Source organism: Drosophila erecta, unplaced genomic scaffold, assembly GCF_003286155.1.
Source record: "Drosophila erecta strain 14021-0224.00,06,07 unplaced genomic scaffold, DereRS2 tig00000000-arrow-pilon, whole genome shotgun sequence".
Lineage (NCBI taxonomy): Eukaryota > Metazoa > Arthropoda > Insecta > Diptera > Drosophilidae > Drosophila > Drosophila erecta.
Genome location: NW_020825194.1, coordinates 28,012,725 through 28,026,002, shown reverse-complemented (window position 1 = coordinate 28,026,002; position 13,278 = coordinate 28,012,725). Strand labels below are relative to the sequence as shown.

Below are 13,278 nucleotides of genomic sequence, written 5' to 3'. Positions count from 1 at the left end.
AGCTGCCATTATAGTTTATTTTTTGAATACAGAAAATCCGGTCATTGAAATTCAATTAAAATTATTTCAAGTGTACATGTGTTCAATTTTCTCACAAATTATAACAAATATAATAGTTCGTGTTATCTTTAACTGAATCTAATGCAAAAGTGCACCTGTGGAGGAAGTATGTAAAATTATGCAAGCTACTCTGTCTATTGTGGAGAATCCAGGCTATCTAGGATTCAATGCATAAGTAGACACTCAACTAAAGAAATTTTTCCCTTAAAACTTATACAATGTACAATAATTGTTACATAAACTTATACATACTTACAACAATAACGTGCTATACCAAAAATTACAATAAATGTTTACGTCTGTCATTTGTGTTACTTAGTCGTAATTGTTTGCAAAAACTATATTGAAAACTGTTTATAAATAACCTTCGAGGAGACAACTTATACCTATTGGTGGGGCTTAACTTAAAACAAGAAACCTATTGCTAATATACAAAGCTGTTGTTATGTTTAGTCTAAATATGAATTCCGAAAATAAAGGCATAACTAGAAACGAAACGTGCAATTGAACCTCTTTCAAGTGTTTCTGGTCCTTTATACGTAGAGTTTTTACTATTTTCGTTGAATACATGCATTTTTTCAACGAGTATTTGTATTCTTGATCAGGAAAACTAGCCGAGTCGATCCAGGCCTTTTTTTTAACGATCCACAAACCGCCCAAAACTGTTACGCCCACACATTTTAAGAATGTTTTGTTTTTTTTTTTGTCTTTGTATTATTTTCTGAACATTTTTATCGATATTCCCAAAAAGCATTATAGACGCCTACTCTAAACCCCACATACAGCAACAAGCTGACACAACAAGCTGATTAAATTTCGTTTTTTTAATTCATTTTTATCTATTTTTATTTATTTCTATCGGTATTTCAAAAGAATTTTCAAATTGCTCCCTAATACTGCCAATAGCTGAGGAACGGATATCTGATATCGGATACAGTCGAAAAATGGGACTATAGCGTTCTCTCTTGTTTTAGTTTTAAATACAAAGTTCAAAATAAATTTTAAAAATGTATGCTTGGCAGCTTGAGCCGGTTTTTCGGCGTGGCAAAAAGATTAGTAGAAATTTACAAGACAAACAAAAAATAAAAATATAAAAACATTTTTAAAAAGTGTTTCAAAAGGCTTGTGGGCGTGGTAAAATTCGGAAACAAACGTTTGCGTTGAACTTTCTGACTTCAACAGTTCCTGAGATCAAGGCGTTCATACGGACAAGCGGACAGATATGATCAGATCGAGTCGGCTAGCGGTCCTGATCAAGAATATATATAATTTATATGTTCGGAAAAGCTGTATTTTACCTGTTACATACTCTTCGTCGAATCTATTATACCCTATTACTCTACAGGCAACGGGTACAAACAGTTATTTTATCGAATATCGGTCGATAAAAATTGCCAATTATCAGTAGGCTGTATTTCCGTAAAGGTGTCAAAGGTTCAGAAAAATAAAACATTAAGTCTTTCTAAATTTTCAGTTACATATTGGCTATAAAAGCGGAAGCAAATAGGCATCGAAAAAAGTGATTTACCATTTTAAAGGGTATCCAAGTCTATACCCCAAACTTTAAATGCTAAACCACCACCTGGTAGTCCAAGCCCAGCTGTTATAAACCGCGCACGCACCAAAGCTCTCTCCCACTCTCTCGCCCTTTCCAGCCCCCTCCCCCCTTCCAGCTTTACCCGCCCATAAAACCGTTACGCATACACATTAGTCAGATGGAGAGGGGGAAAGCTTTCTAGAGCTCCAACCTGTGTCAGTGTCTTCCGCTCAGTCGTCGGTTGTCTTCCAAATTGGTAGCAACGTGTGGGTGAAAGTGCTCCCACTGGAAAATCCCTTCAAAACCAAACGGTGCGTCTGTGTGCACTGCTACCTTCTTTTGTGTAAACTGTATAAGCTTTTTTTGGATAAGACCCGAAGATTTGTTAAAACCTTATCATAATCGTAGACGAATATATTTAACGATTATATAAGTTTCGGAACTCTTGAATACATAACCGAACAGGCACGGCTATCGACCACTGCCAATTCATTTTAAATCTCTATATACTCAGTATCGGGCGTGTGTGTACATACATTTATACAAAATGTTTTTTTTTTGTGCCTACATATATGCGCAAGAAGCGTTGTCGGGAGAAACTTGTTTACCAGCGATAAGGCGACTAAGTTAGGTTACGAGCATCGGACTGATAAGAGCTGTTTTCATTGGCGGGCCGGAAAACATAGTTTGCGAAACGTATAATTCCGCTTTGTGAACGTTTCTTTTTCGCTGATACATAGATTGCAAACAATTATGAACTGATTACTTACTTGGCAGGCAATCATGGGCCCGCTTCCCCGAGTCAACATTGACGAGCCGAAATATGATCAGAACTCCTACTTGGGCAGGGCCAAGCACTTCTTCCTGCTGACCAACCCGCTTAATGTGCTGGCCTCCGACTCGAAGTTGGAGGAGGCCCGCCAGATAGTGCTGAGGTACCGGGCTGGTAAGAAACCAATTAGTCACCAATTTAGCTCACTAATCACTTTTAACTTTAAGGCAAGGATGTTCCCGAGTGCAAGACCATCGACGACGTGTGGCGCGCCAAGTACCTTTACGATTCGGCGTTCCATCCGGAGACCGGGGAGAAGCAGATAGTCATCGGGCGCATGGCTGCGCAGATGCCCATGAACACAATCATTACCGGTGGTGCGTATGAGCAACGTTTTCGGTGCTCAATTGGCGTTGATTAAATCGAGTAGAATAATAGCTAAATCACATTGCAGGCATGATGGCCTTTTACAAGACCACTCCCGCCGTCGTCTTCTGGCAGTGGTTCAATCAGACATTCAACGCCATTGTCAACTACACGAACCGCTCGGGCACCTCGCCCATCAGCCAGCAGTAGGTACCTCTTCCCAGCCGCAGCTCCTGACACTAACTCCACCGATTTCGTCCCCTGTCCAGGCAACTAATTACCTCATACTGTCTGGCCACTAGTGGAGCCCTGGTCACGGCCCTTTCCCTGAACCGCGCAGTGAAGAACATGAATCCGCTCTTGGGTCGCCTTGTCCCGCTAGTGGCAGTTGGCGCTGCCAACTGCATCAACATCCCCTGCATGCGGATGCAGTAAGTCGACTTCATATTAAAGCAGTATCTTCCTTTACACATTTATTTAAGAAAAGTATCAAATAGGCTTGTTTCGTTTAGACTGGTTCTGTAACTCTTTTATCGATACAGATTTTATTATTCCGAGTCTTTCTTTCATTTCTTCCCTAATTATAACTTTAGAATTCAAATTTACTAAGAAAATTTTTAGCATTTGGCATTTTTATATTCGTAACTAAAATTGTGTACTTTATTCGACGTTAAGTATGTATGTAACAGGTAAATGGAACCGTTTCCAAGACCATTGTGCAAGTTAGATTCCAATTTGTTGCAAGTCAAGCCGCCTACAACTTTCACGCACAACCTTTGTTTTGGTAACTCCCATACAGGCGCCAGTGTTTTTAATAAATTATAATTTTAAGATGGTAACGGCTACGTCCGTTCTTAAAGCAGAAAATTATTTATTTTTAACACGAAATAATCATCTTTTTCAGAGAGCTACGCAACGGAGTGACGCTTTTCGATGAGCACAGCAACGAAATGGGCATCTCAAAGAAGGCGGCGGTTGTTGGAATCTCAACCGTAATCCTGAGTAGAATTGCCATGGCCATACCAGGAATGAGTACGTCTCCTTGAGCACAAAAAGGTGTAAATACTTACGATACCTTTTCTCCATTTCAGCTCTGACACCGGTGCTGATGAATGTCCTCGAGAAAAGGGGATTCTTGGCTAAATACCCGCGATCCAACGCTCCCATCCAAACGCTCTTCTGTGGCTTCGTGCTGATTTTCGCCACGCCCCTCGGCTGCGCATTTTTCAAGCAGCGAGCGGACATCAAAGTGGACAGCCTTGAAGCGGAGGTCCGCGATAGCATAAGGAAGAAACGTCCGGATTTGGAAACTGTGTGGTTCAACAAGGGGCTGTGAGGCACTTACGAGCTTAACGGAGACAATAATGCTTTATTGAGCCTCTATTTATTTACCCTTCTTGCATTTATTGGCATTTTGCCTGTTGACTTCAGTTCGAAATACTCCTGATACTAGCCTGACCGCATATGCTTACCTTTCACTGTAAGGGGACTATTCTAGGAATCCAATTATGCAGTGTAAATGGTAGTGATTGTGTAAAAGTCGAAGAAACCAAAATAAATTCTGTTACTGTTAACTGAACTCGGTTTAAATTAACCGCGCGCATCTGACTAATATGACATCGGAATATGAACTATGTTATCGATGTTTATCGCACTTGCCATTTCAGCATATCTCACAGTCGTGGCTTGCGCATACCTAATTGGTGGTCCGACTCATCTTTGGGCCCAGTTTTATTTTTATTTCATTAACAAATAATTTAAGAAGCTGTAAATTGCCTGATTTTAATATTTTTTGTCCGGATCCGCAGAACTAGTGAATATTATTTTGTCAGCAGAAGCACCTCGCAGTGGTTGCATTTTCAATCGGTGTGCTGTGGCCTGAAGTGGTAATTAAGGTGTGGTTACGTTTTATCTATGCGATGCTTTAGTTTTGCTTGCAGGGGCCACTTGTATTGAGCCGCCTCCCTTAGTCAAGTAAAACTACATTTATTCAATAGGCAACGCAACTAAAGTGTGTTTGATTAATCTAATAATCAGTTGAACGAAGATCAATCGCGGCTTACGACCACGCCTAACGACATACACACACACATATTCATAAGCGTGCTGACACATCGTATAAGCAATTTCAAAGACCTGTGATCGACAGATCTGTTTATGTACATTAAATTTGTTTATGCCATTAGAGGGGGTAAAATAAACAAGAACATTTTTTCGTTCTGCTTCCAGAAACTATCGCATTCCGCAGCAAAATGTGCCTTTAGTGTGCGCGCGACATCTAAACCCGGATCCACGCTATTCAAACTAAGGACCAACTATGTTAACAAAAAGCAGCCTTGTGGCGGGTATTCTTGTGCTCAACTTAATTGGCCAGACCACGCCCCAATTGCCCGGAGAACTGCCGGATCCAGATCCGCAGTCGGGGCAGCAACCGCAGAACTATCAGCCCAGCTACAACAAGGATTACTCTCCGCGATACAATCCCCTGTATACTGGACAGCAAAGCGCTGACCCCAACCAGTTCGACAATACCCTGCTCGACGGACAAAGCCCCAACATCTACAAGGGGTACTATGATGGCATGGCGGGAGGTGGTGTCATTGGAGGCAACGTGGTCGGGTCTGGAAACAGCCTCGGCGGACTCGGCCCACAGTACGACCCCTTTAATCGGAACAGCATAGGCTCAGCAGGTGTCAGCTACCGGGACGCCTATACCGATGAAGATAATTTTTGCCCGGAGCACTGGGTCTCGTTCAGACAGACGTGCTATCGCTTTATCCGCTCGCCCAAACGCAACTGGGCAGAATCTAAAAAGATATGCAAGGCATACAATGCCGACCTGATAAACGTGGATAATGTAGAGAAGCACTCGTTTATACTCAAGAATCTCATCCTGCAGAATCAACGGCAAAACCGATTCTTCATCTCCGCCCGCCAAACGGGCCCGTTGAACTGGGTTAACGACGATAACACCCAATTAGTCCAAATCGACGACTCTTTTTCCATGGACGAGCAGGTGCCCTTCGAAAACGAAGACCTGCATGACAATAGATTCCTTGTGCAAAACGACCTCAACAACCAAAATATAAATAATCCAAATCAATTTTATAACTCGCTTCCGGGGACTGTTAATCAGCGCAATCAAAATAACCTTCGCGGCTTCATAGGCAAGTTCCACAAATTAAAATTGTCGACTTTCTAAAAATAGTTTCTTTCCAGGTCCCAACCAGCCGTATGGAGATAACCGATATGTCCGTGATCGCGTTGTCTACGCCTTCTCGAAGAAAAGGGATCGGTGGATGTTTATGCCGGCATACGAAATTGAACTAAATCTCTTTATCTGCGAGTCAAAAGTACTATACAGTCCCGACAATGTCAACATAAAGTTAGACGACAAACGCCCCTACCACTATGGACTCGATATAAACGACATGGAACGGATCCCACGGGGTCCGTATTTTGTAAAGCAGCCAAACGACACGACTTTCGATGTGAACAAGAATCGCCTGATTAATGATGTAACACTAAGCTGTTTGGCCAACGGGTATCCAACCCCTTCGTACACATGGTACCGAGAGGTATATGTAGACGACAGACTCGAGTACCAAAAGATTGATCCTCTGGCGCAGGATCGATACACGATATCTGGAGGCAACCTGATCATATACGAGCCCAAGCAAGCCCTGGACCAGGGCGCGTATCATTGCGTGGCGGAAAACAAATTTGGACGAATTCGATCCGAAAGCGCACATTTAAACTTCGGTTTTATTATGGAGTTCAACCTAAAACGGTCTGCGGAGACAAGCGAGATGAACTGGGGAAAATCAATATTCTGCGACCCCCCGCAGCACTATCCCGACGTACGCTATTACTGGGCTCGCGACTATTTTCCGAACTTCGTGGAGGAGGATCAACGCGTATTCGTCTCCCGCGATGGGGCCCTATACTTCTCTTTCATTGAAACTGTGGACCGAGCCAACTACTCGTGCACCGTGCAGACCCTTGTGTCGGACACTGGCCGCAACGGGCCCTTCTTTCCGTTGCGCGTCACACCCAACAGCAACTATCAAGCACTAATATTTGCCAATACCTTTCCCAAAGTATTTCCGGAGGCGCCAGTGGCAGGTGACGAGATTCGGCTGGAGTGCATGGCCTTCGGTTACCCCATTCCGTCGTACAACTGGACCCGTCAAGGCCTACCTCTCCAACGCAATGCCTACACCATCAACTATGGGCGCGTCTTAATAATCCAAAATGCGACCACGAATGACAACGGCGAGTACTCCTGCACTATTACCAATCCCCGGAAGACACTGATAAAAAGCATATACATCAATATTCAAATGCGCCCACAATTTACCATTCCTCTTAAAGACATGATAAAAGACTACAACAGTGACGTAACTTTCATTTGCGAGGCATTCGCTATTCCAGACGCGAATTACACGTGGTACAAAAATGCCGAACGGCTCGACCCAACGACTATTAATCGCGACCGTTACATTATCCAAGACAATGTGTTAACAATTAAGTTTATAGAAAAGGATAAGGACGACGCAATGTACCAGTGTGGTGCCCAAAACCAACTGAAGACTTCCTTCTCTTCGGCGCAGCTCCGAGTGCTGTCTATGAAGCCGTCTTTTAAAAAGCATCCCCTCGAATCTGAAGTCTATGCTGTTTACAACGGCAATACGACAATTGTGTGCAACCCGGAGGCCGCTCCACGTCCGAAGTTTCAATGGAAGAAGGATGGACAAGTTATTGGCTCGGGAGGCCATCGGCGCATTCTGCCCAGTGGTACCCTGATAATAGCACCCACGTCGCGTGACGATGAGGGTATTTATACTTGTATTGCATCAAACCAAGCCGGCACAGATGAATCACACTCACGAGTTATTGTATTGCGTAAGTAGAAAATGTCATTCAACTCCAATATATTTTTTAGAAAGTAATGCTATTTTGTCAAAAAAAAAACTAACGAGTGTGTAACTAATAGTGTGAATCCTAATATCCAATTTACAGCGCTAAAAAATATTCGATAATATTTTATATTAATGTAAATCCCACTAAAAAAAATCATGTTAAATATTTACTTTCATAATGAAACTAATTTAGTAGTAAATTTTAGCCAAAAACTGTTACCACAACTTAACTAAACTTTTTTATTCAATTTTTTTTTTTAGAGGAAATTCGTTTTATTGAAACTCCACCACAACGCATCGTTTCCAAGGAACACGACTTAATCTTCTTACATTGTGAGGCCGCCTTTGATGAACTGCTGGACATTGCTTATGTTTGGAAACACAACGGTGAAGTCTTGAAAAACAATCACGACGGCACCGGACGTATAGTAAGCTAATTTTATGAAATCTGCACTAAACCTGGCCTTATATAAAAATTTTCTCATTTCAGATTGTAGACTGGACTAGATTGACAGTGCACAACACCACCATGCGCGATGCCGGGGACTACGAATGCGTTGTCAAGTCGGCGGTAAACGAAATTAGCAGCAAGACCAGTGTTTCCATTGAGGGAGCTCCTGGCGCTCCGGGCGGTGTTCAAGTCATACAGATCAGTAAAACGAAGGCCATAATTGAGTGGGTGGATGGATCCAACAACGGTCGCGTGATCCGATACTACAACATCCTAGGGCGCACAAACTGGAATCGCACCTGGGTTAATGTATCGACCCATGTGCAGGCGCGAGAGGTAGATCGATACACCTCCCGCCAGCAAGCCGAGGTTGTCAATCTGACGCCGTGGTCGGCTTACGAATTTAGTGTAACTGCCGTAAACGATCTGGGAATCGGAACGCCCTCGGCCCCATCGCCAATTTACAGCACCTATGAGGACAAGCCATACATTGCCCCGAGGAACGTTGGTGGTGGTGGTGGAAAGATCGGCGACCTAACTATTACCTGGGATCCGCTGCTGCCGCAAGAGCAGCATAGCCACGGTATACACTACAAAGTGTTTTGGAAACTTAAGGGAGCCATTGAATGGGCATCTGACGAAATTAAAAAGCAGGATCACATGGGCGTGGCAGTTGTTAATATTCCTCTCAATAACTACTACACGGAGTATGAAGTCAAAGTGCAAGCCATCAACAGTGTTGGCAAGGGACCGGAGAGTGAAATAGCTGTCATACACTCCGCTGAGGACATGCCACAGGTGGCTCCTCAAAAGCCAATCGCGCTTGCCTACAACTCCACATGCTTTAATGTTACTTGGCAACCTATAGACATGTCACGTGAAAACATTCGTGGCAAACTCATTGGCCACAGGGTAAGCTTACCGCACACAATTTCTTGAAATTTGTATACATTTTTTTGTTCATCAGTTGAAATACTGGAAAACTACGCACCAGGAAGAAGACTCTGTATACTACCTGTCACGTACTACAAGAAATTGGGCGCTTATCGTAGGTCTACAACCAGATACCTATTACTTTGTAAAAGTCATGGCCTACAATGCAGCAGGTGAAGGCCCTGAAAGCGAACGCTTCGAAGGTGGGTTACGAACAGTTTAAATAACAATTTTAAGAACATTTTTCTTAAACAATGCTTTTCAGAACGAACATATAGAAAGGCACCTCAAAAGCCGCCATCTTCGGTTCACGTGTACGGAATAAACCCGTCTACGGTGCGGGTTGTTTGGCGATATGTTTCCCCCTCGCAGGACGAGGAACCAGTCGAGGGTTATAAGGTACGCCGCCCGGCTCAGTGACAAAGAATATCTATTACAATTTAAAACTTTTTAGGTTCGCATTTGGGAAACGGACCAGAACATGATCACGGCAAACAATACCATAGTGCCAATCGGACAGAAACTGGAATCGTACATTAACAATCTTACGCCAGGAAAGAGCTACAACATGCGAGTCCTCGCATACAGCAATGGAGGAGACGGTCGCATGTCCAGTCCAACCTTACGCTTCCAGATGGGCAAGACAACGCGCAATGGTGCAAATACCCGACATGGCCATAACATCAATACTGCCCTTATCCTAAGCACATTGCTACTTATTAGCACTTTTCTTTATACCACAAGCCAATGAATGCAGCACAAATTAAGATCCCGTACATTTAGGCAGTAAGAACATACATATACTAAGAAGTGACCTTATATAAGAGTAAGTGCAGCTATAAAAAATTAATACATTCCATCCGTGCTCTTTTGTAAGCCCCTTAATTGATGTAAATGCAATTCCGTCCATTTTATAGACTTTATCAATAAAATAATTTGCTAAAATTTTAATACCAATATATGATTCAGTATATTGCTGAAATCAAAATGGAAATTGTCCAAAATGTGTTTACTTTGAATAATTGGTAAGGAAAGTGAGCCGGTTGGGGTTTTTTTCATATTTTTGATACTTTTGACCATATTTTATAACCCTGTAAAATACCTGATATTGTTGCTGCATTTTGTTTCCAAGTTGTTCATTTAAATATAAACAAGAGTGAGAATGCTATAGTCGAGTTCCCCGACTATCAGATACCCGTTGCGGGGCAAAAAGGTTTTTGCAAAACGATAGAAATTTTAAAGACCATAGAACTGAACAAATTTTGACCCGTTATGGGCGCGGAAACATAGGTCAACAAATTTGCCCTGCGTCCATGTCTCTGGAATCTGCGTGCATAATCTCAACAAGCTTGTTTTTACAGTTCCTGAGATCTCGACGTTCCTACGGATGGACAGAAGGACAGGGCCAGATCGACTCCGCTATTGATCCTGATCAAGAATATAAATACTTTATATGGTCGGAAACGCTTCCTTCTACGAATTAGAACATATTATGATCAAACAACGAATTTTTTTTTCATTGCTTTCCGAGTATTTCTTTCGCAGATATTTGATGTACAGAGCAGAGGGATGTAAAAGAGACTCGACTGCTTTTACTGATTAAGAATATTTATAGTTATATTTGTGCATATATATGGCTGCAAATGTGTCATTCACTGCGTTGCACACATCAGATTGAAATTAATATACCCTTTGAAAAGGATAAGAAGGAATACTATATTCGAATTTCACTTTTATCACATACCCGCTATTCTTTCTACAATTGCAAACGGACGCCATCTAGTGGTGGGGTTACATTTATTGCAACGACGCGTTTAAAAAGCAGCTTGCGTGGCGTAGGCGGTACTGAAATCTGCACTTGTAATCCCCAACTTCCTCATGCAGAAATGCTGCTTCAATTACTTATACTCTTTTTACTTTACGGGTAGATTATAGAAATGTTGCTGTTGTAGAGAGCTGCCTGTCGGAATATGTTATTGAAAGCAGTAAGAGAAAAATAAAAATTCCTCGTGAAAAATAGAAACATTCGTTTTTTATTACAATGGGTTCAAAATCAATATGCATTAATCCGCAATAAGTCCAGCCATACCACACGCTAAAATACCACACAATACTAATCAATTGCGGGAATCCCCCTAATATTACATGACGAATCTAATATGGTGCTGCGGTATCGCTTCGGTCACACTGCGATACTGCTCGCTGCGGGTATTAGCAAAAACACAGAGTAGATAGAAACAAACATGGTTTTATAGCGCAAACCTCATACAATCGCACTGGACATCTGGGAACTTGATCCATCGACCTGCCAGAGGAAAAGGCCCTCCCGTAAGGTTGTCCTAGGTAGCTAGGGAAACACCATGGCATATGGCTGGAACGGATGCGGAATGGGCGTGCAGATGAACGGGATCAACGGCTCCATAGGCTTATCCTCAAAGTACTCCCGCAGCACAGAGCTGCGGCGCGTCGAGGACAACGATATGTACCGGCTTGCCAAAATCCTAGATGAGAACTCCTGCTGGCGTAAGCTGATGTCCATTATACCCAAGGGCATGGATGTGCAAGCCTGCAGCGGAGCCGGAAGCTTAAATTTTCCTGCGGAAATCAAAAAAGGATTTAAATACACTGCGCAGGACATGTTCCAGATTGACGAGGCTGCAAACCGACTGCCGCCGGACCAGAGCAAGTCGCAAATGATGATCGACGAGTGGAAGACCTCCGGCAAGCTCAACGAGCGGCCTACAGTGGGTGTGTTGCTCCAACTTCTGGTGCAGGCAGAGCTCTTCAGTGCGGCAGACTTTGTGGCCCTTGACTTCCTGAATGGTATGTCAGAATATGTTTTCCCTAAGCTAACAGAACTAGACAAAAACTGTATCCGCTAACTACTCTAGAGTCCACCCCTGCTCGGCCGGTTGACGGTCCTGGTGCGCCCATTAGCCTGGAGCTGCTGGAAGAGGAAATGGAAGTGGACAACGAGGGAGTGAGCCTCAAATACCAGTCAAGCACTGCCGCTCTTGGGGGAGGCGCTCAAGGTAGCGTTGGACTGAACCTGGACACCTATGAAAAAGACATGGTAAGGAGGGACAAGAGTGTGCCCCAGCCGTCTGGGGACGTCCCTCCCATAGCTCCACCTCGACGACAGCCAAGGGGTACTACAAGCACCAGTTTGATTGGGCCAGTAACCGTGCCGGCGTCCATCCCGAATGTGCCCAACCTGACAATTCTCAATCCCAGCGAACCAATTCAGGAGCAAGTCCTGCAGTCACGACCGCTGAATATCCCAGATCTGTCTATACTCATTGCAAGCTCTGGTGATTCAGGGGAAACATCATCGGACAACACAAGCAACAAAGCCAGCTCAAGGGATACGACAAACATTCCGCGAATCACTCTTTTAATTGATAATTCTCGACCAAATCACGCCGCAGCGAAAGCTCCAACGACGACCCCAAACAACTTGCCAATGATAAGCGCCTTGAATATAAGTAATGACAGCGGGGAGACTTTACGTCCTGAGAGCAGAAGCAGTTCCAGCAGCTTGAGCAAAGATGACGACGATGATATCGATGGTGAGGAGGATGGAGATGCCTTCCTGAGAAACCTGTGTAACTCAGAGCAGCAGAACTCAAACAATGACTCTAGCTTGACAACGGTTACTGGCACCAGCGGTGATAACAGCTTTGAGCTGACCAACGACTCCAGCTCCACCTCAAACGACGATTACGCTTGCAACATTCCAGACTTGAGTGAGCTGCAGCAATAGGTAGAAGCACCGGCCGTCGGCGGAAATGACATTCCGTTCACCAATTAAGCTTACGATAATTTATACAACCCAGATGTATTCATTTATTTGTCCATATTGGCAGCTGGGTGTGCCCCTCCTTATATTATGCATAAGGTCCAACTAGAATCTAAGATTCAGTGCGTGCTTCATTCGTTGTCCATATCACGGCTACCGACCCAGTTCACGAGCAGTACGGCAATATTAAATATTTCCGTTTCAAGAAAGTCATAACCCAATACCAAAATTTAACAACTTTTGTATGATTACAAAATACTCCTTTATTTTCTAGTATAAATTTACTGAAACGCAAAATGAGGTTCTGTGACAGTTTTCTTTGTTTTGGACCAAGCTGGGATTTCATGACATTGGCCGTTATCAATTGATTGTTGCCTAAAATATTTAACACCTACGATATAATGGCTAAATTGAAATAAAATATTTTTGAAAACAATA

General features: G+C 43.2%; 3 protein-coding genes across 4 annotated transcripts; all 3 read left to right on the top strand.

Moving 5' to 3' along the window:
- Positions 1–1,466: 1,466 nt before the first annotated feature.
- LOC6552130 (sideroflexin-1) lies at positions 1,467–4,329 on the top strand. The gene is made up of 7 exons (XM_015154050.2): positions 1,467–1,908; positions 2,375–2,543; positions 2,597–2,746; positions 2,824–2,941; positions 3,005–3,166; positions 3,640–3,767; positions 3,827–4,329. Exons 2-7 carry the CDS (start codon positions 2,381–2,383, stop codon positions 4,069–4,071), a joined length of 966 nt encoding a protein of 321 aa, XP_015009536.1. The 5' UTR covers positions 1,467–1,908; positions 2,375–2,380; the 3' UTR covers positions 4,072–4,329.
- Positions 4,330–4,389: 60 nt separating this feature from the next.
- Positions 4,390–10,035, top strand: LOC6552131 (contactin). Of its 2 annotated transcripts, none has more exons than XM_026979912.1 (8): positions 4,390–4,621; positions 4,965–5,902; positions 5,955–7,640; positions 7,919–8,085; positions 8,148–9,020; positions 9,076–9,244; positions 9,307–9,440; positions 9,496–10,035. In XM_026979912.1, the coding sequence occupies exons 2-8, from the start codon at positions 5,053–5,055 to the stop codon at positions 9,790–9,792; spliced, it is 4,176 nt and encodes a 1,391-aa protein (XP_026835713.1). In that variant the 5' UTR covers positions 4,390–4,621; positions 4,965–5,052; the 3' UTR covers positions 9,793–10,035. The 2 variants fall into 2 exon arrangements, with proteins under 2 accessions (XP_026835713.1, XP_026835707.1); XM_026979906.1 differs by having other exon boundaries at positions 4,390–4,630.
- A 1,168-nt stretch (positions 10,036–11,203) lies between these two features.
- LOC6552132 (protein Tube) lies at positions 11,204–12,876 on the top strand. Its single transcript, XM_001978778.3, has 2 exons — positions 11,204–11,864; positions 11,933–12,876. Exons 1-2 carry the CDS (start codon positions 11,402–11,404, stop codon positions 12,802–12,804), a joined length of 1,335 nt encoding a protein of 444 aa, XP_001978814.1. The 5' UTR covers positions 11,204–11,401; the 3' UTR covers positions 12,805–12,876.
- The last annotated feature ends 402 nt before the right edge of the window (positions 12,877–13,278 follow it).

Bases quoted from the DNA above. Each gene is read 5' to 3' on its own strand.
- LOC6552130 (XM_015154050.2), top strand. From the start codon at position 2,381: ATGGGCCCGCTTCCCCGAGTCAACATTGACGAGCCGAAATATGATCAG. The intron at 2,747-2,823 runs GTGCGTATGAGC...ATCACATTGCAG, and splicing joins GAACACAATCATTACCGGTG to GCATGATGGCCTTTTACAAG. The intron at 2,942-3,004 runs GTAGGTACCTCT...TCCCCTGTCCAG, and splicing joins ACCTCGCCCATCAGCCAGCA to GCAACTAATTACCTCATACT.
- LOC6552131 (XM_026979912.1), top strand. From the start codon at position 5,053: ATGTTAACAAAAAGCAGCCTTGTGGCGGGTATTCTTGTGCTCAACTTA. The intron at 8,086-8,147 runs GTAAGCTAATTT...TTCTCATTTCAG, and splicing joins ACGACGGCACCGGACGTATA to ATTGTAGACTGGACTAGATT. The intron at 9,245-9,306 runs GTGGGTTACGAA...AATGCTTTTCAG, and splicing joins TGAAAGCGAACGCTTCGAAG to AACGAACATATAGAAAGGCA.
- LOC6552132 (XM_001978778.3), top strand. From the start codon at position 11,402: ATGGCATATGGCTGGAACGGATGCGGAATGGGCGTGCAGATGAACGGG. The intron at 11,865-11,932 runs GTATGTCAGAAT...TAACTACTCTAG, and splicing joins GGCCCTTGACTTCCTGAATG to AGTCCACCCCTGCTCGGCCG.